General features: G+C 41.4%; 3 protein-coding genes across 13 annotated transcripts in view; 1 reads left to right on the forward strand and 2 right to left on the reverse strand.

The window, feature by feature from the left end:
- Window positions 1-751: 751 nt before the first annotated feature.
- NCBP2AS2 (NCBP2 antisense 2 (head to head)) lies at window positions 752-1,572 on the reverse strand. The gene has a single exon (XM_045088747.1). The coding sequence runs from the start codon at window positions 1,478-1,480 to the stop codon at window positions 1,181-1,183; it is 300 nt and encodes a 99-aa protein (XP_044944682.1). The 5' UTR covers window positions 1,481-1,572; the 3' UTR covers window positions 752-1,180.
- A 37-nt stretch (window positions 1,573-1,609) lies between these two features.
- NCBP2 (nuclear cap binding protein subunit 2) overlaps window positions 1,610-22,187 on the forward strand; it is a 32,659-nt gene continuing 12,081 nt past the window's right edge. For 4 of the 5 annotated variants that reach the window (XR_006609210.1, XM_045088744.1, XM_045088746.1 and 1 more), the window contains exons 1-4: window positions 1,610-1,786; window positions 5,000-5,181; window positions 7,594-7,732; window positions 8,376-8,443. Coding sequence is in view for 4 of the 5 variants with exons in the window: in XM_045088744.1 (XP_044944679.1) it covers window positions 1,709-1,786; window positions 5,000-5,181; window positions 7,594-7,732; window positions 8,376-8,443 (467 nt within the window). In the remaining variant the exon portion in view is untranslated. Of the gene's footprint in view, window positions 1,787-4,999; window positions 5,182-7,593; window positions 7,733-8,375; window positions 8,621-22,187 lie in introns of those variants that run through there. The other variant, XM_004745328.3, reaches the window with a different exon arrangement.
- SENP5 (SUMO specific peptidase 5) overlaps window positions 10,017-22,187 on the reverse strand; it is a 57,007-nt gene continuing 44,836 nt past the window's right edge. For 2 of the 7 annotated variants that reach the window (XM_004745325.3, XM_013052625.2), the window contains exons 7-9: window positions 18,533-18,670; window positions 15,740-15,823; window positions 10,017-14,229 (exon numbers count right to left, since the gene is read on the reverse strand). In XM_004745325.3, coding sequence (XP_004745382.1) covers window positions 14,029-14,229; window positions 15,740-15,823; window positions 18,533-18,670 — 423 coding nt within the window. In that variant the 3' untranslated portion in view covers window positions 10,017-14,028. Of the gene's footprint in view, window positions 15,412-15,739; window positions 18,232-18,532; window positions 18,671-19,983; window positions 20,418-22,187 lie in introns of those variants that run through there. The other 5 variants (XM_004745326.3, XR_198948.3, XM_004745327.3 and 2 more) reach the window with 5 other exon arrangements.

Raw genomic sequence — 22,187 nt, forward strand, 5'->3', positions numbered from 1 at the left:
TTGTCCTTTAATAGGATTGGGGTGTGGAAAGGATGCCAAACCAGGACTTTGGTCATGAGGAGAGTGGGACTCCAGGCCTCAGGATTAAACAGCAGCACCTCCAATGGGATGACCAGGATAGGATATCAAGTCAGAAGTATGAATATTTAGAATGTTACTTTAGCTTCTCCAAACCCACAGCAGGTCTCTCCACCCCTATCCAGCTCTTTCTCTGTACCTATCAGAAAGGCCAGGATATAAATTCTGGTTGGTCACCAGCCTCGAAGCATTTTGCATGATTAACTAAAGAGCAATCAGAAATTCGGTCAGAGGCCTCAAATGACCAGGCATTTCTGTATACCACGGATTTTCCACTCATGGTTCCAACAGCTGTCTTGATCGTATCCCAGATCCTCTAAAACTGGCAAGAGGAATCCAAGTAGTTTGTTCCATAATAGGCAGTTCTGACGCCCCGTGGTGATAATGGAGGTCGGGGAGGTGAAGGCAGGCACTGAAGGTCAGGGTAAAGGCTCAGAGACTTGCGGTTAAGGACTGAGGCCCTGGAATCAAACATCCCATCTGTGTAAGGATGCAGCCCACGTCCTCCTATGAAAGTGGCTGTAGGGAGTGAGATCACCCACACAGACTGCAGTTACCAAGTGCCAGCACAGAACAAACACTCAAAATGGGTTAACTAGTATTACCATGGGCCTGTAGTCCCCCTGACCCCTAACCCATCTCGCGAGATAAGTACCACACTCACACCCATTACTCGGCTCACACATTTAATCAGAGGATTTTGGCAGCTGCGTCTTTCCATCCGTGCTCTCCCCTGGAAGTGGCGCGCTGCGCTATCAGGGCAGAAGCAGCATCACTGAGCACGAGTTTGAGTCCCACTCGCAGAGGGCACACGCCTCCGGCTGTGGTTCCGTTCAGGGCTCTCTGTACGTGGTGCACCAGGCTCCCGGCTTTGGGGCGGGGGGTGGTCGGTCATTTCTTCATGCCGTGCCCAGTCCGATCACAGGGCTTCGCCGGGGACGTCGGTTTGGCCTGGGCTTTCTGATGAACGAGGCCTCTGAAGGCAAACAGTCTGATTCCGGATTCAAAGCCGTGCACTGCGCCCAGGATGACGGCTGAGCGCCGAGGCCTGTGTCGAGCCCAGAAGGGAAAGCCGGCGACCCTGGCCCGTCCCGGCCTGGGTTTAGGGGTTATCGCCCGGGCCCCTCTGGTTACCTGGCGGTGACCCCGGGCGTTCCCGGAGGCCGCGGCGCAGCTCCTCTGCGAAGGTGTCCCTGAAGCGGGCAGCGCGGCGACCTAGGGAGCCCGCGGGCCCAGCCGCGAGGGCTCGAAGACGCCGGGCTGCGTCCTGGCCGCGCAGCTGGGCCTGCATCAGCGCGAAGGCCGTGAGCTGCGCCGCACGCCGGATGGGCTTAGACTCGGACAGACGCTCCACCAGCTGCGGGCTGTGAAGCAGGGCGGCCAATAGCCGCCGAAGCACCATCCTCAGAGCGACCCGGAACCCGAAGCACGCCGCTCTCGCTTCCGACGGGCGACAAATAAGGACGGACCCCGGCTGCGCCCGCGCAGCCCGCTGACGACATTCCTGCGCGGGGATTGGTCGACAGGATGCCTACGTTTTGCTTCCGCTTCGCGCGTTTCCGCTTCCGCCACCGCCGCGGCAGTCTCGTTGTGACTGGAGTGGAGGCGTTTTCGTTCACCTTTCTGCACTATGTCCGGCGGCCTTCTGAAGGCGCTGCGCAGCGACTCCTACGTGGAGCTGAGCCAGTACCGGGACCAGCACTTCCGGGTGAGGGAGGCCGGGCCGCGAGAAGGGAAGGCCCAGGGCCAGAACGCTGAGAATCGGCTTGCTCTTTTCTCATTATGTCGTTTTCCGTTCTTTGGTTTCCCGAAACGCGAAGTGAGGCCCCGGGGCCTGCTGGGGAACGGAGCCGCAAGGGCGTTTGGATACCACTGAATTCCCTTATCTCATAGAGCACCTGAGGCTCGCTGCCCCATTCCCTTGCAGCTGCTGCCTTTCCCAGGCCAGTGCAGAGGAATTCCCGTGGCGGTGGTAACGGCGGCTTGCATTTTTTGCGCAGGCTTTGCGTCGGGAAAGTGACTTTGTGATATGAGGGGCAGGGGTGTCCTTTGACGGCTGGAGTACGGGGAAGGAGGGCGTTTTCCTGAACCACATCCTCTTTATAACTTTAGTTTTAGCTTAGCTCAGCCCTGTGGCGCGTGGAACCCTTCCCTTCTTGGTTTCGTAGAACGGTCCTACTAAGTTCTACGCGGTAGCTAGGAGACACAAAGTTGAGCTTTGTCTCCAACCGTAAAGAATCCTCACGGTGGGCAGGGAGACTGTCCAGGCTCGGCACTTTAAGAGTGGAGGTGTCAAGCGCAGAGAACTCGGTTTCAGAAGAGAGGTTTTAGTTTGGTCTATGCCATTGTGTTTTTTATGGGAAAAGGGAAGGCGGCAAATATTTGAGGTGGGCTGCTCAGTCTCAACAAAGGCGGGGACGAGGTGGTGCGACACTGGTCAACCACTGATTATTAGGTAACTTTTATTGAGGGCTCTTGCTTAAACCTGTTAAGTCCCAGAGGGAGAGGGAAGACCGTGTCCGCACCCTAAGAGTTTCTAATTTTCCAGTAAGGATTGTAAGTGCCGGTAAGTAATCATAATCTAGAGCAGAAATGGTGAGGGGAAAGGGAATCTTGTGAGGATTCAGAAAAGGGAGGCGGCGGGTGAAAGGAAAGGAGGCACGCGTTGAGCAGAGGGTCGGCGTGGAGGGTACAGCGTTGTTAGCGGGGTGTGGGGAAAAGGGAATTTTGTTTGAGGCCAAAGTGAGGAAGGCCTGAAATTCATTCACTAAGGCAGCCGTTTTTAAATGCTGCCAAGCAAGGTTTTCACTTCTGTCTCTTACAGTTCTTAAGTTCCACATTACCATCTTGAATTTCAGGCATCCAGTGAGAGTAAAAGTGTGAAAGGTTTCAACTTGTGAAAGGTTTCAATTTGTTCTGTTACTCGTCTGTTTAGTCTAAGGCTTGCAGCTTTATTTACATAGTAGTAAGATACTGTCATGAGGAACTTCTAGAGTTCCCTGAATGGAATCCAGGTTAATATACCTTAAGTAAGGATTTACATCACAGTTGTCTTAAACTGTACGCTGTTTAGGTTACTTACATGTGTGAGAGGAGTGGAAAGAAAAAAAGGAAGGCCTCCTGGGTAATTTCAATAAATCTTTTAACAGCAGTGATATAAGTAAGGTGAATTTACTTTCTGTAATGCCTCATTCCAAAGTTCTGAAAACTTGTTTTTAATGTAGAATGACTTTACCCTGTGGACTTTTTAAGAAAGTATGAGATTGAGCATAAGACTGGGTTTGGATTCCACCTGCAACTACTGAGTAGCTGTATGACCTTGAACAAGTTACTTAACTGTCAAGTGTAAAATAAGGCAAATAGATTAGGACCTGCTTCATTCACTTCTGAGAATTAAATGCAACTTCTTACATGGAAATCTCTGACCTGTGACCCCTTGATTCGCCCTAGAGGAACATGTACCTATTTTGGTGTATGAGACCTTTTATATTCGTACTTCAAAAAATGTGTATTTTGGAGCATACCCTTCACGTTCTCACTGTGGTCATCACTGTCTCAGAGATGTTACTTGTAACTGCATGTGCATATACATTTTTCTTGGGGCTGCATAGTTTTTATATTTATTGATGTACCATAATTTATCTCATCATTTTCCTTTTGATGTGATTTCCTTTAGATGGTTTCTTTATCCCTCCAGTCTGCCACTGAATGTGATCACGTGAGACCTGTTATGCTGAGCTCTATGCTACAAAGCTTTCAGAGACAAGTAATGCAAAGTCTTGTTCTTGGAGTGAAGGAAACTGGATCAGAATTATATATGGTGTAGGAAATGAACAAGGGAGGTCTCTTGAAAATGCTCTAGGGGCCTGAGTGTAGATCTGTTCAGCTACTTTCCAAACTGGAATACTACTGTACAGTTGGTGTTAGAGTCTTAACCTGAGAGTCTGAGAGCAGGTCAGTGGATAGGCCTTCTTTTTAGTTATTAGCATTTGTCCTCCCCAATGTGGAGGTCAGAAGAGAAGGTGAGAGGACACAAACACCTGGTTTCTCTGCAGGCGCATAAAATACCATATCTAGCCCATGAGGAGCCCCAGGGTTTGTCAGGTGGGTTGGCCAAAGGGCAGTTATATTCTTGTCTCTGGCTTCATCCTGTCTTCCAAATTAGGAAGACTGTCAAGAACCTAAGTCCTCAGGCGCCTGGGTGGCTCAGTTGGTTAAGTGTCTGCCTTCAGCTCAGGTCGTGATCCAAGGTCCTGAGATTGAGCCCCACATCAGGCCCCCTGCTTGGCAGGGAGCCTGATTCTGCCTCTCCCACTCCCGCTTCTGTTCCCTCTCTAGCTGTGTCTCTCTCTGTCAAATAGATAAAATCTTAAAAAAAAAAAAAAAAAAGGCAAGCTCTTGTTTTTAGTGATCGCTACCTTTTCTCCTAAACTCAGAAAAATATCTGAGCATGTAAACCATCTAAGCAGTTGTTTTAAACATTTTCTTTGGGAATATTATAGGGGATACCCTATCTCTGAAAATCCATTTATTTTCATTACAAAAAAAGCCTTTCTAGTATATTGGTTCAAGGTCCTGAAGTTAAATTCAAGCAATGGGAGGTGCCAGTGCTGAGGATGTGGAGCTGGCAGAGAAGGCAGGCCATTTGCATGGCAGTCCAGCCCAGGAGGAAGGCCACATGCTTGACTCTTCAGTGGTGACTGTGTCCCGAAAGCAGGCTGGACCTGCAGAAGGGCGTCTTCGAATGTGAATGCCTGTTTCTGTCTCTCTCTTTGGCAAGGGATTTGTGGTAGACTGGGATGATGACAAAAGCTGATTCCCAAATTAGAATTAATGAGTTTTTGCCATACTTGGGCATACTATTTAAGCAGGACTCTTTTTGGATTGTGTTGCTTAACTTTTTCTCTCTTTGACATTCCAGGGTGACAATGAAGAACAGGAAAAATTACTGAAGAAGAGCTGTACGTTGTATGTAGGAAATCTTTCCTTTTACACAACTGAAGAACAGATCTATGAACTCTTTAGCAAAAGTGGTGACATAAAGAAAATCATTATGGGCCTGGATAAGATGAAGAAAACAGCATGTGGGTTCTGCTTTGTGGAGTATCCTTCCTGTGTGTCTGGCATAGCTATTGGGTGAGGGTGGGGCCAAGAGTGGCTAGTTTAAAAAAAAAATGAATGAGGCCATCCACTAATTAGCATCCCTGTACTTTACCTCTACCTCTCCATCCTTCATCTACCTCTTACCTTCTGCCCAATGTGTTTACACTCCTGCATTGTGAACGCTGCTGACATTTATATTCTGTTCTGAATATTTATATTCTGTTGATTTTTTTAAGAAATAATCTTTTGAAAATAGATGCTCATGGTGTTTACAGAAGTATAAAGGGTATAGTGAAAATAAAAATCTCTGTACTGTTCTAAACCCAGAGAGTTACTGGTCTCTTGGGTAGCTTTCCAGCAGTGATCCTGTGGATGCGTGGTAACCTACTGCATGCACTGTTTTTTCCCCCACCTTAGAGATTATGTTCATGCACATAGGTCTACCTCTGTGTAGTATTTTGTTATGTAGATATATATATCTTGATTTTATGTAAAGTCAAAACCAAACTATTGTCTCCTTGGAAATTCAAATATTGGACCTCCTGGATTTTTTGCTTGGGTTTTTTTCTCCTAACATTTTCTTTTTTGGTCATTTTGTTTTATAGTTCTGAGAAGTTTCCCAGACCTCGTCTAACATATTTTTAAAAAATTTTGTGCCCCAAATTACCAGGGTATTTTTTTTTTCTTTTTGGGGGGTTGTGTTTATGCTGTAAATTTTCCTTAAATATTTGGTGATCCCTGGGTTTCCAGTCATAATTACAGGAAAGAAGACTAACTTTGTGGGCCCAGGCAGAGCTCTCTCAAGTTGTTGCCTCACCTTTGTTATATGTGGGTTTCCCAAATGCCAGAATGAAAAGAGATTTTATTTTGACTTAATAACATCAAAGACACTGCCCTGTAGGGTTCCTCCAGTTTGTTCAGAACTCTGTTATTCTATTTTTATTTGCCTGGGTTTAAAGATTTTATTTATTTTATTTGACAGAGATTATAAGCAGGCAGAGAGGCAGGCAGAGAGAGGAGGAAGCAGGCTCCCTGCTGAGCAAAGAGCCCGATGCGGGGCTCCATCCCAGGACCCTGGGACCAGGACCTGAGCTGAAGGCAGAGGCTTTAACTCACTGAGCCACCCAGGCACCCCCTATTTGCCTGGGTTTAAATGCCTTCCTGCTAGCAGGTCATCTTCCCACATACAGACCTTTAATTAAACCCTATTTGCTGTCTCCTTCTTTAAGCCCCTTCAAGAATATTTCAAACTGTGACTTTTCATCTGTTAGCACTCTTCCTTCATCTTTCTTGAACCTCTAGTTTGCTGATAACCTCTTCTATTCTTTGGGTGTATGTATCTTTTCTGTCATTTTAATGGGGTCTTGAAAAGGAAATGAGGAATGTGCTCACTCTGTCAGCTTGAACTAGAAGCCCTACTTTCAGACCTATTCCAAAATTTTTATTTTGGTGTCTGATTTCTGCAAGCTACTTCCATTCTCCCTTGAGACACAGGGTCAGGAGTGCCCAAATTTTACATTTGCCTCAGGTGGCAATAGCATCAAAGTTTACAGGGTATAGGGAAAACAATTGAGAAGACACAAAGCAAAGAAAATCCACCATGTGGGGAATATTCAGCCCCTGAGTACTGGAATGGTTTTGCATTTGTCTTGTGTGTCAGAGATCTACAATCAAAACAGTAGATGATTACCAAGAGAAGCTGCCATTGCCAATGTTTTTCCTCACTTTGCCCTTTTATCATGCCATTCATTTAGCAAAAAGTTACCGAATGCCCATTATGTGCTAGGCATCATGTAGGTGTTGGACACTGGGATTTTAGCAAGTGCTTCCCTGAGCGCAGCTAATGAGCATAATTGCTTATGGACTTTTTACAAAATATCACCCCAAAGATAGATTGAGTGGATCTGATTAAATAGGTTTGGGAGCAACTAACTTGAGTGATAGGATACTGAGTCTTTCCTTCTAAGGAAATGCAGTGGCAATTCCATGTGCACTGTAATCTTCTCTTTTTTATTAAAGTTGTTGTATTTGCATTTGGAATTTACAGTTCCAAATTTGGATGCTTTTGTTTCCTTGGATAAGTGTGCAGTGTGGGCTCTAAACCTGCACTGAACATATTTATACTTTACAAACCAAAATATGGGGACAGTGGGACAAAATAATCATCAGCATGATTTTCCAGGAAATCACGATCAGTAGCCTTGGATAAATCGTAGTGGACTCTGCAAGTGCGCCTGGACCAACCTCTAACAGGGATGTGCAAACCAAGTTACTGTCTCTGAAATCCATCTGGTTAGATTTGTTTTTGTATTCTTTCTTAACAACTCAGTTTCATTTAGATGTGGCTTCCTCTATTTCCAAAAAATGTTTGGAGAAATGCTATACAGTGTTCCTTAATGCTTCCAACTTAAGATACTATTCAAGAGCAGATGCGGAAAATGCCATGAGGTACATAAATGGAACTCGTCTGGATGACCGGATCATTCGCACAGACTGGGATGCAGGCTTTAAAGAGGGCAGGCAATATGGCCGTGGGCGATCTGGGGGCCAGGTATGCAGGAAGGGTTCTCTTGGCTCAGTCTTTGCCTGGTAGTCCATTCCTAGTGACAAGGGCTTTGTCCGTTTATGTTTGTTCTTTTAGAAAACAGTTTTGTGCCCTTAATTTTGGCTTGAAGTGAATATGAAAACTACACATTAGGATTGGTAAATTATATTCTGTACATTTTCATAAGCCACTTATTGGACTTCTCCTGGGGGCTATTTTGTACTTGTGAGGGTCTTAAACAAAAGGAAAATGCACTGAAATAAGTTTTAAGTTTCTGATTGTAAAATAGCCTAATTTAAGTACTTATTCTTTGGAATATACTACTTCTCAGTGCTGGTGAGTATAAGCATGATGTTTGGTTAAAAAACTAAAAAACAAAAAACCCACCAAAACCAAAAACATATTAGGTAGGGGCACCTGGCTGGTTCAGTTGGTAGAGCACATGACTCTCACAAAACCAGTAGGTAATCTTAATTTTGCAAGGCAGTTGAGCTTTATATCCGTTGCTCAAGAAAATGTCATGTCCTGATTGAATGTTCACATTATGGTACCTGAAAAGGCTAAACAGTTTACTTGCTAGTGTGTTTGTGGGAGGTGTATTCCTTACACCAGTCTTCTCTATAATGTAATTGTATTCTTTTCAATTAAGGTACGAGATGAGTATCGGCAGGACTATGATGCTGGGAGAGGAGGCTATGGAAAACTGGCCCAAAACCAGTGAGTGGTGAGACCCCATCATGAAAACTCACTCTTTGGCCTGTTGAATTTGCCGTGCATTACCCAAGGTCTGCAAACCTGCCCACGTTTACCATGCTTTGATCAAGGTCTCTACTGAGCTGGAACCCTTTTCATGGTTTTCTTTTGAAAACTATTAAAGGACAGAATCCAAAGGAATGCCTTTATTCTGTAGTCTTAGGATCTTGTCCATATGTCAAGTGGCCAGAATGATTTTATGTCACTGTTATCAGAATTTGTGTTCGGTGGCAACAGATTTGTTCTGTCAGCCCAAAACACCACACTTCTTTTAGGAAGATGGAAAATTTTAAAAAATTGATAATAGATTCATGGTCTTCATGGGGGCCTTAAAATTTTTTCAGTTTGCAGGAAATAAAAAGGTGTAATAAATGGGGTTTTGCTATGTTGTATAACTTTGAATTAGTGAGATGTTTGACCGGAGTTTGTTTTCTGTCTTGAGTTCTGGTCTCTAAAGCCAAACTTAGAGGAGTCAAGGGAGCTTCCTAGATTACTGATGCAGAAGCAAGCCTTAAAGCACTGCCCTGGGCTTGTATGCTTTATGTATTAAGACTTTACTAGCATTTACTGTACACATTTTCAAAAGATGTGTTCTACTTAAAGATTCATTTTCAGAGCGATCTCAGGAATGGACTGGGTTTAAAAAAAAGAGCTTGAAGATCAAGAGGACACTTACAAAGAACAATCAGAATTGCTTCCCACAGGAAATGTTTCAGCCAGTTTTCATTTGAAGTTTTTTCCCCCCTAATTGTGCTTGCCGAGTTTCAGAGCCTGGATAGTGACCTGATAGTCTCTATAGTGAAGGGAGTCTGTAAAATTTATTTTGCATTTAAAGGTACAAGGTGATCTCTCTAATATATATGAACTACTGCTCATTAAACTGTTAGTCTAATATGATTTTCCCTTACTTAAGTGAAATTTTTTCACCTAGCAACAGAGTATCTCATAACTTCCACTAGAGTTGTTGAAAGTTGGTGCTGAAGTATCTCAGTGTGAACATCTTTCTCATTACAGTAAGTATAGGTTCTCACATTAAATTCAGGCCGACTTTTGGATTATTAAAAGCTATAACTAGTTGTAAGTGCTTAGGAAAGAACCATCTGCAGATGTTTAATGAGGACACAGCATTTTGAAAATTTCTTTGACACTGTAGTTTGAATTAATGTATTTTACAATTTTGTAGTAAAAACATAACTCAAGATTTCTACAGGCCTTAAAAACCACAGGCATTTGAATTGTCAAACCCAATTATCATTGTCTCTGCCTACATGTCACCTATAAAGAGTGACACTGGAACTCTTACTCTGGAATATTTAGGAGTAAGGTGAATTTGCATGTCTGTTTTGTGATTTGACAGGTACCTAATACGGTAGCCACTAGTGATGCTTAGAGAATCCTGCCATCATTGCAGAAAATTCTGTTGGCAGTGTTACGGAAGGGTAGGCTGCTTAGGGCCTACACTGGTCACTGTTCATAAATGAGCCTTGTCATGACAAGAGCATGCTTTTGAAGTACATGTTATTCAAGAGAACACACATTTATAAAGGTATTTAGTTTATTTTTCAAAAAAATATTTTTGCTAGAAGGTTTGAGTAATTTTACATGATCACAATCTTTAAATAAATTCTTTTTCTGACCAAAAGGTACCATTTAAGTGAACAGCTTATCTAGGCCTGTTTTTGTAACACCCAAATACAATTAGCACTTCTCTCATGATATATTCTCTAGATCTTAATTATCTATAGGCCAGGAGGCAGAGCCTCACACGCAATAAAAGCAGGTGTTTCGCAACTGCTGATTAGTTCGGTTTCTTAACATAATTAAACAGAGCAGGTAGTCAGTATATTCAGTTCACACTATTAACACGCCTGAAGGGTCTGATACACCCAGAGCTCTCTCAGTCAGCACTTCTAAAGCAGGGAAACAGTGAAGCAAAATTGCAGAGAAAAAGGGCAGCTCTAGACTAGTGCTGGCTGTGTCCCAGTTAGGGCTGTTGTTCTGTTCCAACTATGAATCCAGCGTGACCGGGGTCACTGATATTCAGTGATAAGTAGGAAATACAGTGCAAAACCAAAAAGTGATTTGGGGACTTTTGGCAGCAACTGCTGCTTTTTCCTTCCTTACGTTCCCTTTCTTAAGAGAACTCAACTAAAAGCTCAATTAAATCTATATTCATTGCTACAGATTTAATGTAAGGACAAATCACTGGATAGAAAGAATTATAGTAAGTTTGTTGATGGACAGGACTGGGCACAGCTTGAAGGCACATCGTAAGCAGCTTTTAGTTTGTACAAGGCCTGCACTCAACCCCAAAAGCATAAGGGCTGCCCACCTTGTGGGCACCCAAACAATTCAGTGCCAAGCTAGTGACAATAAAACAATGCCTGCCTCTTCCACCAGCAGTCCAGACTACATTTCAAAAACGTCTTTGTTGCAAGGAAGAATTTATTGCAAACATCAGGACAAAGGCCCTTCTGATACGGGGCTAGGGCTAAATAGAGGTTCACACCTAATCATGAGTAGGGGGAAAAAGCAACTATGTGTGCTTAAACCAAGTTCCACCAACAGAGAAACATTTTGAACCACATTCTTAAAGTATCTGACATTTAGGCAAAAGCATGCTGGACAGTGCACCTCAAGGCACCTTCTTAAAGTGGAAGTAAAAGGGAAGCTGGCCTTGGACAGTTCACTTTAGTTACCTATGTGCACCCCTGCCTCAGCACCCAGAAGGGTGACCATTTCTCAGACTGTAGGAAACGGCAATTCAAGTTTGGGACATGAAGATTCAGGACTCAGTTTTGGTGTCTCTTCTACATACCTGGTTCTGTCAGTGAGGAGGTGAACGGGAGCTCTGAAGTTTAAGATAGTGGGAGTCCACAGCCTAGTTATACTGGCTACTTTGTATAACTGCCTCCCTGCCCCCCAAAAGTTAGGCAAATATCTTACATGCAGATCTGAAAAAACTTCACGTTTGGGTAATTACGTTGGAAAACCTCAAGATATTGTCCCTGCTTAAGCTGTCCTCTTAATGATGACATAACCCTAACTGTAGCAGCATAAAGTGCCTCTGATTGCAGTAAGAAATACTGAGCTGGTTTTACAGTAAGTCCAGAGGGCTCTGGAGAGTACTGGGGGCTCTTTACAATGTAAACATTGGTGTTGGTGCTTGGAATGTCTGGGAGTGGGAACCCTGCGTGTAAACATGTTTGGACTCTACCCTCGACTGCTGGCAACCTCACCTTCTGGCCAAGTTTAAACTGTATGTTTCATCTGCTTATTTCAATAGTCACACCTAAACAGGCATAATGCCAAGTATCTTCTGTCATTTACTTGGTATTCTGTGTAAACTTCTGAGACTCTTACATACACCTTTGTGTTTTTTTCTGCCCCAGTTCAGAAAAGATAATTGGGTAATTTAACATGCATCTTTCCAGATTCCCTTTCCTTTCAAGTATCACAAAAGGCTAGAATAAAGATGCAAGATCCATTACTTTAATCCTACTGCAGCTAAGCATAAGGACAGGGTCACTTCTGCTTTCCCCCAGTAGGCAAGGCTGATAGAAGTGAAAAAAAGACCCCAGCGCTGGAGTCTCAGGGTGGTCAGGGAGGCCAGGTGAGGAGCCCTGCATGCTGCTGAGATGACCAGAGGGAAGAGCAAAACACATTATCTGCTGTGCTCCTCTGCAGTCCAGTCTTGTTACCCTTCCTCTTCTCTCCTCCCTACCCATCTGCAAAAGACCTGGTCAGTCTTTAGTTTTGAAGATTTAGATTTTAAACACCTTTGGGGAAAAAAAGGTGTTTGGCAAATCTTAATTTCTTCCATATGGGAGACCACACAAGGATAACAGCTTGTACTCAGAAAGGCTGAATTCTCATGTGTTTGACCACTAGTTTAATGGATATTAACATTTTTAATGGGCCAAAACCAAAAATCCAGAGAATTCAGTATTCCAGCCAAAGCCTTCATAAGACTTAGGCCTTTTTGTTACAGTTCTTAAAGCCAAGATTGAAATTTCTCATGTCTTAACTGGACATCCAAAGTTGTCTTTTCCTCCCACCTCAACCAACTCCTCCCGAAGTAGGCACTGTGCTTTACATGTGCCTCTCTAAACAGAACACACCAGTCAGGTTTTGGCCACTTCTCACCCTTCAAAAGGAATGCAATTCACTCGGCAAGACTCACTTGGGAGAGGGAAATCAGTGAAAGGTGCAGCAGGTAAAAGGACTGGCTTTGTCAAAACCACCACACCTAGCTACCCTTTACACCCCAGGGAACAACTATCATTCTCAGAGTTACGTTGAATTAAAAACATCCTGCACTTTTAGGTTCTGGGATTAAATTTTAAACCTGTATTCAGTTCATGTCTAACTAAGTTTCAAAAGCCGCACCAAATCTACTAGGCTTTTTTTTTTCTTTTTTTTAATACTCTGCACTGCATGCTCTGTCTATATGCATGCGTTTGGATAATAAATATTAAATATGGGGGGGGAACACACGGAATCCATAAAATTAAAAATGAAACCAAACTGAACATTAAAAAATCGTACACGGTAGCTAGAGAAATGAATAGGGCAAAAAAACAAATTTGAGGTAACAATAGTGGCCCAACACCACTGAACTGAAATATCTGTAAAAATTCAACTAAGTGTTTGGAGATTCAAGTAACAAACCATCTGCTTCAACTTGGTCAGACCTCCCAGAGTCCCTGCTGAGTTTCAGTCCATGAGCCGGCACTCACACAGCTCCTTGTAAATCCTCTTCCGCACTCGGGGCATGTCCTCTTGGGAAAACTGGAAAGGCTGCTCTAAGGCGAGGCACTTGCAGTACTGCAAAGGTCGCAGAAACACTTAAGTGGCATGTGGAGCTAGGAAGCAGCCCAGTGTATTTCCCCAGATATAGACCTAATAGAATAGGGTCTAAGGCAGCGTTTTAAAGTTTGGATGTAAAACACATTGCTTTTAAAACATTTACCTCCAAATTAGAGTCACCTTCCCTGGTAAGTATCTCACTTGGGGACTCCCCTTTGGCCACACAATACTGTAAGAAGCAGAAACTGATAAAAGAGGCTCCAATTCTTCTAAAGGTGTAATGTGCAGAGACAGCAGCTAGACCTAACATAGTCTTTAAGTGAGAACCTCAGTTTGTTTTCAAACCCAAGACATTCATGAGTCAGAGGAATGAGCCCATCTTTCATGATCCTTGCAGATCTCTAAGCTCATGAATTATATACAATTTCCTTTGTAAATATAATGTTTAACAAAATTCTCAGTAGCTCCTAAAGATCACTAAGGAACTCACAGCAGAAGAAAGCAGTTTTTCAATGTGGCCCTTATGTAAAATGTAGTTTTTACTCTGGTTAAAGACCACTTGCCAATGGCTAAAAAAAAAATATAGTTAATTCTGCAAATGCCAAGGGTCTACAATACAGATTGAGGTCAGTTTCCAGTGTGCCTTACTAATAACCTCTGTTAAGAGGTGGATACCTGTTGTTAATTCTTGGCTTTAGAAGGTGGTGCTTCTAAAGATAACGCATCTGAAAGTGCAGAATCTATAGCTCCCCAGCAACAAAGGAAGGGAAGGAGGAAATACTGTTACCTGTTCCTAGTGCCAGGTACATACCACAGGGGCTCCCATCTGTCTTAAGCCCAACAAATTTTAACTCACACATCCTAAATTCTGGAAAAAGAGGTATCTTTACCTGGAGCACAAAGACTCCACAGTCACTGTCATTTTTCTGTTGTGGAATACACTAAAGAGAAAAACAAAATGATCATTAAAATAAAACCTAAGTACTTGTCTTCAGATAATTTGTTTTTATGGAAAGATGAGCAAAAGACAAAAATCCATCTCTGTCCAAGACAGCTGGTGTACTGGTATATACCTCTGGTATTTAAAGTATGGGATTTTATGGAAGTATCTACCCATACCAAAGAGCAAGCAACCAACTGTAATTTACAGAACATTTTGCCTAAATGAGAGAAATAGGAAATCAAAATCCCACTTTAAAACTTCCATTTGGATTACTAGTTCTGCTGTCAGATTACTGACCAAAATAGGATTGTGGATCAAAAAGCGTATGCCTGGACTCTGAATACTTCCTAACGATCCTGCTTAGCAGTCTCCACTTTTGATCTCCTACTACACAAATCTTTACTCTTTCAAAGAAAGCATAAAGATAAGCAGGTTTCCAAAAGAACTGGTTATGTATTCTGCCTAAAAGGGGAGTATGAAAGATCCTGACTAAATTTAGAGTACCTGGATATTCTAGTTGGGTAAATTTAGACAATTTATAAGTTCAATTCTGGTTTAAACTAAAAGACTAGGTTATTAAATACATAGTTTTTAATACCTAGTTTTTAATATGTTTTCAATACATGCTTTTAAGACATAGCTGAAAGTACTTAGCTTTCAGTACAGTTCAAGGATGAACAAATCTGGTCCTTTTGGGTTTGGCTTAAAGTTTGTTTCAAGACTTTACCTCTTTTAAGATTGTGTTCAGTGATCTAGACAAACCTGAGGTCAAGGGCCTGACTCTGAATAGTTCTAATGGCCTTTGGGGAAGGTCACACCTATGCTTCAGTTTTCTCACCTATAGAATAAAGATGATGCTCATCCCTAAATGACCAATCTGCCTACCTCACAGGTTGTAAGGATCAGAGAAGATCACACAGGCAAAAACACTTTGAAAACAATAAAGCAGGGACCATAAAATGTTAAGACACTGGTATCTGCGACAGCAATGAGAAGACATGCCTGGGCACTCTGCCCCACATATAGCCTGAGTATCTATAGGGCAAACGTAGTGCTGCATTCAGACTGAAACACTCAAGACACTGTCTTCCCCAAATGCCTGGTAAGAAGCCCAGTGCACTTCCTCCCTTAGTGGATCCATATGGTCTTTTCAGCATTTCTCTGGGTCTATGTGGGTCATCTGGAAATAAGAGGCAAGAGGCAGGCGCCACCAAAAGAAAAAAGTCACATATCTATTTTTTTCTTCTTTCCCCCCAATACAGCAATCATATCATTAGCAGCTGCCCCAAGGATGACATGAGTAAATTTGTTCCCCACAAGCACTGGGAAACGAAGCCCTAGATGATCAATACTAAACAGAGGTTTACTCTAAGCTGCCTCTCTGCAGCCTCCAGACTCTCACTGGTTATCTCCATCATCAGTCTTAAAATGCTTCTTAAAGACACCCACCCCTAAGATGATTCCATCCCCCTGACATGCCTGAGTTTTCATTTTTGTCACGTACTTACCTTTGTAACAGCAGTCTGCCAACCCTGAAGAAATTCAGGTCTATTTTTTTCTCTGGCTTCAGTCAGCAAATACTTTCTTATATTCTGGTTAAAAAGAAACCACAACACAGATGCTGTGTTCCATCAGTTGGTGAAAAATGGAACCTGCCCACAGCAGATAGAAGCAAAGGAGAAAGCTGTGGCCCCACCACTGGGCAAAGTCTGCATTAGAGTTTAAAGTTTAAATAAGCTGAACTTTATTTCTGACATTTCACTTCACAGTGACTCAGACCTTCTATACTCAGGTATGCATTTAGGCTGTGGACACCCGTATATGTTTTAATTGGAACTTTTTATAAGATGGTCAGCCTTTTCCAGCAGTAAGCCAACTTGCTGAAAGAAATTTAAATAAATATTGGCAAGACAAAAAGAAAGTCTTGATTACTGCCAATGCTCAATACAAAGAAGGAACCCATGGCAGAAATCAGTAACTGGAACTAAATGACAAACATTCCCTGCCTTAGATATTAGATAATCTGTATTTTGAGGGCTGTAGGTACAGGTATAATGCAGTTTCTAAAAGTTATACTGAAACCCATTCTGGATACTAAATACAGTCAAGTCCACTGCGGAAATCTCTACCAGGATGAAGCCTGTCAGAGTTTCAAACTTTCCTTGTGCTTTCTACATCCATAGCTCTCTCTGCATCTAAGGTGAAGTCAGACGTTACAGGACTTAAACTAACCCCTCTGAAGATGAAGCATGTTTATACATACAGCTGTGAGTTTATGCACACATGCATGTACACACATGCACACATATTCTACCGCATCATTCTGCAACTTGCCTTTTAAAACCCAGTACATCTTGGAGATCTTTCCGTGTTAGGACATGGAAATCTGTATTTTTTTTAACTGCTATGGTCAGTTTAACAGTATGAATATACTATAGTGTATTTAGCTATTCTGTTGGTAGAGCTAAATTTAGGTGGTTTTGATTTTTTTTTACTATCCAGTAATGCTGCAGTGAACATCCTGGTACTTGCCCTATCACTGTGCACATTCATACACAAGCATTTTTAATGGAGCAGATACCAAGAAACAACTGGTGTGTAATAGGATATACTTTTTTTTAAAAAATAGGCTACATGCCCAACATGGGGCTTGAACTCAGGACCCTGGAATGAGTGCATACTCCACTGACTTGAGGTAGCCAGACACCTCTAGGACATACACCTTTATAAATTTACAAAACACTTAGAACTGATCAGAATTTTAATTCTCCCCCAAGAGGCTTGCTATATCAATACACTCCATCAGAAAATAGGAAAGCTGGTTTCCTTATATCCACATAAACACCTGAATACCATCAATGCCTAATAGGCAAAACATGGAGCCCTGATATAGTTTTAATTTGCATTTCCTGTACTTCTGGTAAGACTGATCATCTCTCCATGTGTTGATAGGCTATTTGCATTCTTCCTAAAAATTACTTAATTTAACCTTTGTCCATTTCTATTAAGTCCTTTTATTTATTTGTATGAGTTCTTTATATATTCTGGGTAGTGATTATTACATCACAAACATTTTCCCCACATCTACCCTTATCTGTAAACTTTATGACATACATAAGTTTTAAATTATGGCCCAGTTTATCAGTCTGTTCTTTTATGTCTTTTTTTTGCTTTTATGGTTCTATGTAAGAATCCTTCCCTAATCCAAGAACTTGATATTTACTGTATTTTATTCTTTTACAGTTTTGTGTTTTATATTTAGGTCACTGTTTTATGTGGAATTTGTTTATACAAACAGTGTGAAGGAGCTGTATTTTACTTTTCCAAATAGACAACTGCTTTTCACAACAGCATATACTGAATAGCCTGTCTTTTCCCAATTTTATCATATACCAGGTTCTTCATATACATGAGAAATTTCTGGATTCTCTGTGCTGTTCTACCAATTTACTTGTCTATTCCTAAGCCAATATAAGTACAGTTTTATTTATTAACTGTGTGTTATGGTTTGATATGTAGTAGACCAAGGATTCCTTCCCCATTGTTCATGCTATGAATTCTGCTATATGGGTTTTAGGATAAGCTTATCCGGTTTCATTCAAAATCCTCTTGGGAAACTGATTATGACAAATGGGTATATATTAATTTGAGGATAATTGATCTCTTTCTCATACTGAGTCTTCCTGTCTTTCCACTGTCCAGAGTTCCTTTAAATATAGAGTTTTCATCTTCAACAACTTCCATAACTTTTGCTAGGGTATACTTCTGGGCAATTTACATCATTGTTGCTTTTGAAAATGGAATCTTGTTTTTAGTTGAATTTCCTAACTCATCCTTCTTAGTGAGAGAAAATCAGGGAACCTATTGATTTTTTTCTTGCTTTGCCTCCTACCATCCTGTTGAACTTCTGTTAGTTGAGCTCTCTTATTTTGCCAGCTGATTCTCTTGATTATAACTCATTCTGCATGAGTTATTTTGAAGCTACATGTCCATTACAGCTCTAAGAGAAACAAAGAAAATGATTTCTGTCCACATACAAAATGTAGCTTTATGGGAAGGCAGGAAAATATCTGACAAAATCTAAATAGGGCATGTATCTCAGAAGGGGGATCCAGAGCACAGATAGCTACCTCTACTTCCCCCCCAATCTGGGATTCCTCTTGCAGTAGTCCTTTTCTCTCCCAACATTTTTGAAAGTCTGTATGACAGAAACTGATGCTCTATCAGACTGACTTTTGCTGTTCTAAGATACTGTTTGATCACAAGATGAATGAGAAAATACAAGCAGTATATTAACTTACCTCTACACAAAACTTAAAATGAATGCCTTGGGAATCATAAAATGAAATAATTCGATTAGAGAGTGTCACGGTAATGAGAGACCAGTGGACTTCCAGGTGAATAGGGATCAACAGAAGACTCTTTTTAAACAAATCCACCTGATTAAAAAGAAAAAAGGAAGAGAAAGAAATGCAGCCATCACCACAGACTATTCAAAAGAACAATGGCAGCAGCTTCCATTTACTGACTTTTGACCTGCCCATGGCCATAAAAGCAGAAAGTGGTGAAGCCAAAATTTGAACCCAGGTTGGAATCTAAAGGCCCATGCTTGTAACTACTAAGCCATAATAGACAATAAGAAAACTGAAGATCTAGAAAGCACCACTTCATATTTAACCTGACACACCTGTGCATACACCTTTTCAAGTAGTTAACCTTGCTTAGCCTCTTACTTTTATATGCTTAATTTTCTTGTGTACGCATTTGACTTTGACTCAATTCTTACTTAGGAATCATGGTATTAGAAAACAGCAGACTATAAGCCTTCTTTATTTATAGACTCCATATCATAGTTATGATCATGGGTTTGGAAGTTAAGTCTGGTTAATTACACCTCCTCCACCTACTGGCAAGATGACTTTGGCAATTTTTGTAGCTTCTTTTTCCTTGATTTCTTCAACTATAAATTACAGATAACAATATCTACCTTATGAAGCTGTTGAGAGTGATAATACATGTAAGATGTGTAAAACTGCTTTCACACATTACATGTAGCCAGTGACTCTTAACTATCACCATTATCACTACCCTCAGGTCTCCCAGATATCAAAATTGAGAAAAATAGCCTTAATAATTATTTACACATCCTTTACAATTTAGAAATATTTACTCTTCCATTTAAAACCCCAGTTGTGGATTGGTTGATAAAGTAGTAGGTGCTCAATAAACACCTGTAAAAAAGTCAATGAGTTTCTTTTTTCAGATATTTTTTGAGAGGTGGTTTTTTTTTTTAAATTGATTCCATGGTTTAAAACAATCACAAGGCTATTTTCAACTACATCAGATTCTTACAAGGTATTTCTCAAGCCTTCCTTGCTTTCTGATATTCAGGTAATGTCCTGCCTCTAGATGAATCCTCTACTAGTCAACAAGATCTTGGAGCAAAGCACTTTAGCAGTTCTACTTTTCCAATTTTCGCATCCATTAACCTGAGAAGTGGGGTGGACAGAAAAATACGACGACAGCTGGTTCTTCCCAATGCATAAATTTTGAATATCTAAAACAAGGACTCACATCTAAAATACAATATTAAATGAGATCAAATTTTATATTCTTCTCAAAAGGAAACTTTTTAATTTAAAAATTTTGAAATAAATACAGAAAAAAATACACTTCAGTGTGTATCTTTCCAGATTATTTTTCTTTTTAATACGTTTTGTCACACCTTTTTTTTTTTCCTCTCAGAGATTCTGAGAGAACATGAGTGGGGTGAGAGGCAGAGAGAGGGGGAGAATCTCAAGCAAACTCTGTGCCAAGCGCAGATCCCAGTGCAGGGTTCAACCTCATGACCCAGAGATCATGACCTGAACTAAAACCAGGAGTCGTACACTTAAATGACTAAACCACCCAGGCACTTGCCCCCAACACACACTTTATACATACAATTAAGAATGATATGTGTGGAAGATTATACTATTGATCCCAATTTGTTGTCCTCCCTGTAAAAGGAGTACAAAGAAACTTCACTGTCCCTCCCAGGTGAAGAATATAGTCCTATCATGTTGCTTTATTAACCCATCCTCTGTAAACAGAAGCAAACTTACGTCATGATCAAGCTGAAACTTCCAGAGCCATCATGTGGCCCTGAGACTGTTAATGTCTCAAGATTGGTGTTGTTCCATCCCTCTGGATTCCATTTAAGGAATAAAGATGAAAAAGCATAGGAAACTCTCCTTAGATGCAGGAAAAGCATTTGATAAAACTCAACATCCATTTAGGATTAAAAACTCTCAGCAAACTACGAATAGGAGCAAAACTTACTTAACCTGATGAAGAATAGCTACAAAAAATCCCACACAGGTATCCGGGTGGCTCAGTCAGTTGAGTCTCTGACTCTTGGTTTCCGCTCAGGTCATTATTTCATGGGTCATGGGACTGAGCCCTGCTCTGGGCTCTGCACTTAGTGGGGATTCTCGCCCTCTGCCCCTTCTCCCACTCATGTGTGCTCTCTAAAATAAATAAATGAATCTTAAAAACAACAGAAGCAGCAACCCTCTGATTGACATCATAAATAGTAGGGAAAGACTGAATGCTTTTCTCCTAAGATTGAGAACAAGGCAAAGACATTCTAACAGAAGTCCCAGCCAGTGCAGTGAGGCAAGAAAAAATAGCACACAGTTTAGAATGGAAGAAATAAAACACTACTTACAGACATGATTATGAAAATCTGACAATCTACAAAAAAGCTCCTAGAGGAGGAGTGCCTGGGTGGCTCAGATGGCTAACTGGCTGACTCCTGATTTCAGCTCAGGTCATGATCCTGTGGTTGTGGGACTAAACCCTGCTTTGGGCTCTGTCCTCAGCAGAGTCCGGCTTGAGAATTGCTCTTTCTCCTTCTCTGTCTGCCTCTCCCCCAACATGTACACATGCGCTCTCTCTCACTCACTCACTCCAAAATAAATAAATAAATCTTTAAAAAAAGCAAAAAAGCTCCTACAACCAGTGATTCCAGTAAGGTCGATGGCTATGAGGTCAATTCACACCGAACAACTGGAAGGTAACGTTTTAAAAATTTCAGAAGTTTCAGAAATATGAAATCCTTAGGGTTTTTTTTTAAAGATTTTATTTATTTATTTAACAGAGATCACAAGTAGGCAGAGAGGTAGGAAGACAGAGGGGGAAGCAGGCTCCCCACTGAGAGCCCGACGTGGTGCTTGACCCCAGAACCCTGAGATCATGACCTGAGTCGAAGGCAGAGGCTCAACCAACTGAGCCACCAGAGAATGAGAGAGAGCACGAGAGGGGAGATCAGAGGGAGAAGCAGACTCCTTACCAAGTAGGGAGCCTGATGTGGACTTGATCCTGGGATTCCAGGATCATGACCCAAGCCAAACACAGTTGCCTAACCAACTGAGCCACCCAGGCACACCAGGGTTGTGTTTTTTAAAAATATGTGCAAGACCGGCATACTAAGAATTACAAAATACTGCTGAGAAAAATGAAGAGCCAAAATGAAAGGAACATATACCACATACATGGACTGGAAGACTTAATATTGCTAAAATGTCTATTCTCCCCAAACGAACATATAAACACAATCCTTATCAAAATCCAACAGATTTTCTTTAAAAAAACAGACTGACAAGCTAATTCTAAAATTTGTATGAAAATGCAAAAGACCTAGAATTCCCAAAAAAGTCTGGAAATAAATCTAGCCATCTTACACTGATTTCAAGATGTACTATAAGATACAGTAATCAAAACTGTGGTATTAACATTAAGAACAAAGGTCAATGGAAATGAGCATAAAGTGCAAAAACAGACCCGTACGTATGTGGTCAGTTGACTTTCTACAATGGTGCCAACACAATTAAACTAGGAAAGAGAAGTCTTTTCAAGCAAATGACATTGGAACAACGAGATATCCATATGGAGAAATCCTCAAAATTAAAGTTT

Source organism: Mustela putorius, unplaced genomic scaffold, assembly GCF_011764305.1.
Source record: "Mustela putorius furo isolate JIRA1106 unplaced genomic scaffold, ASM1176430v1.1 tig00003834_pilon_pilon_pilon, whole genome shotgun sequence".
NCBI classification, from domain to species: domain Eukaryota; kingdom Metazoa; phylum Chordata; class Mammalia; order Carnivora; family Mustelidae; genus Mustela; species Mustela putorius.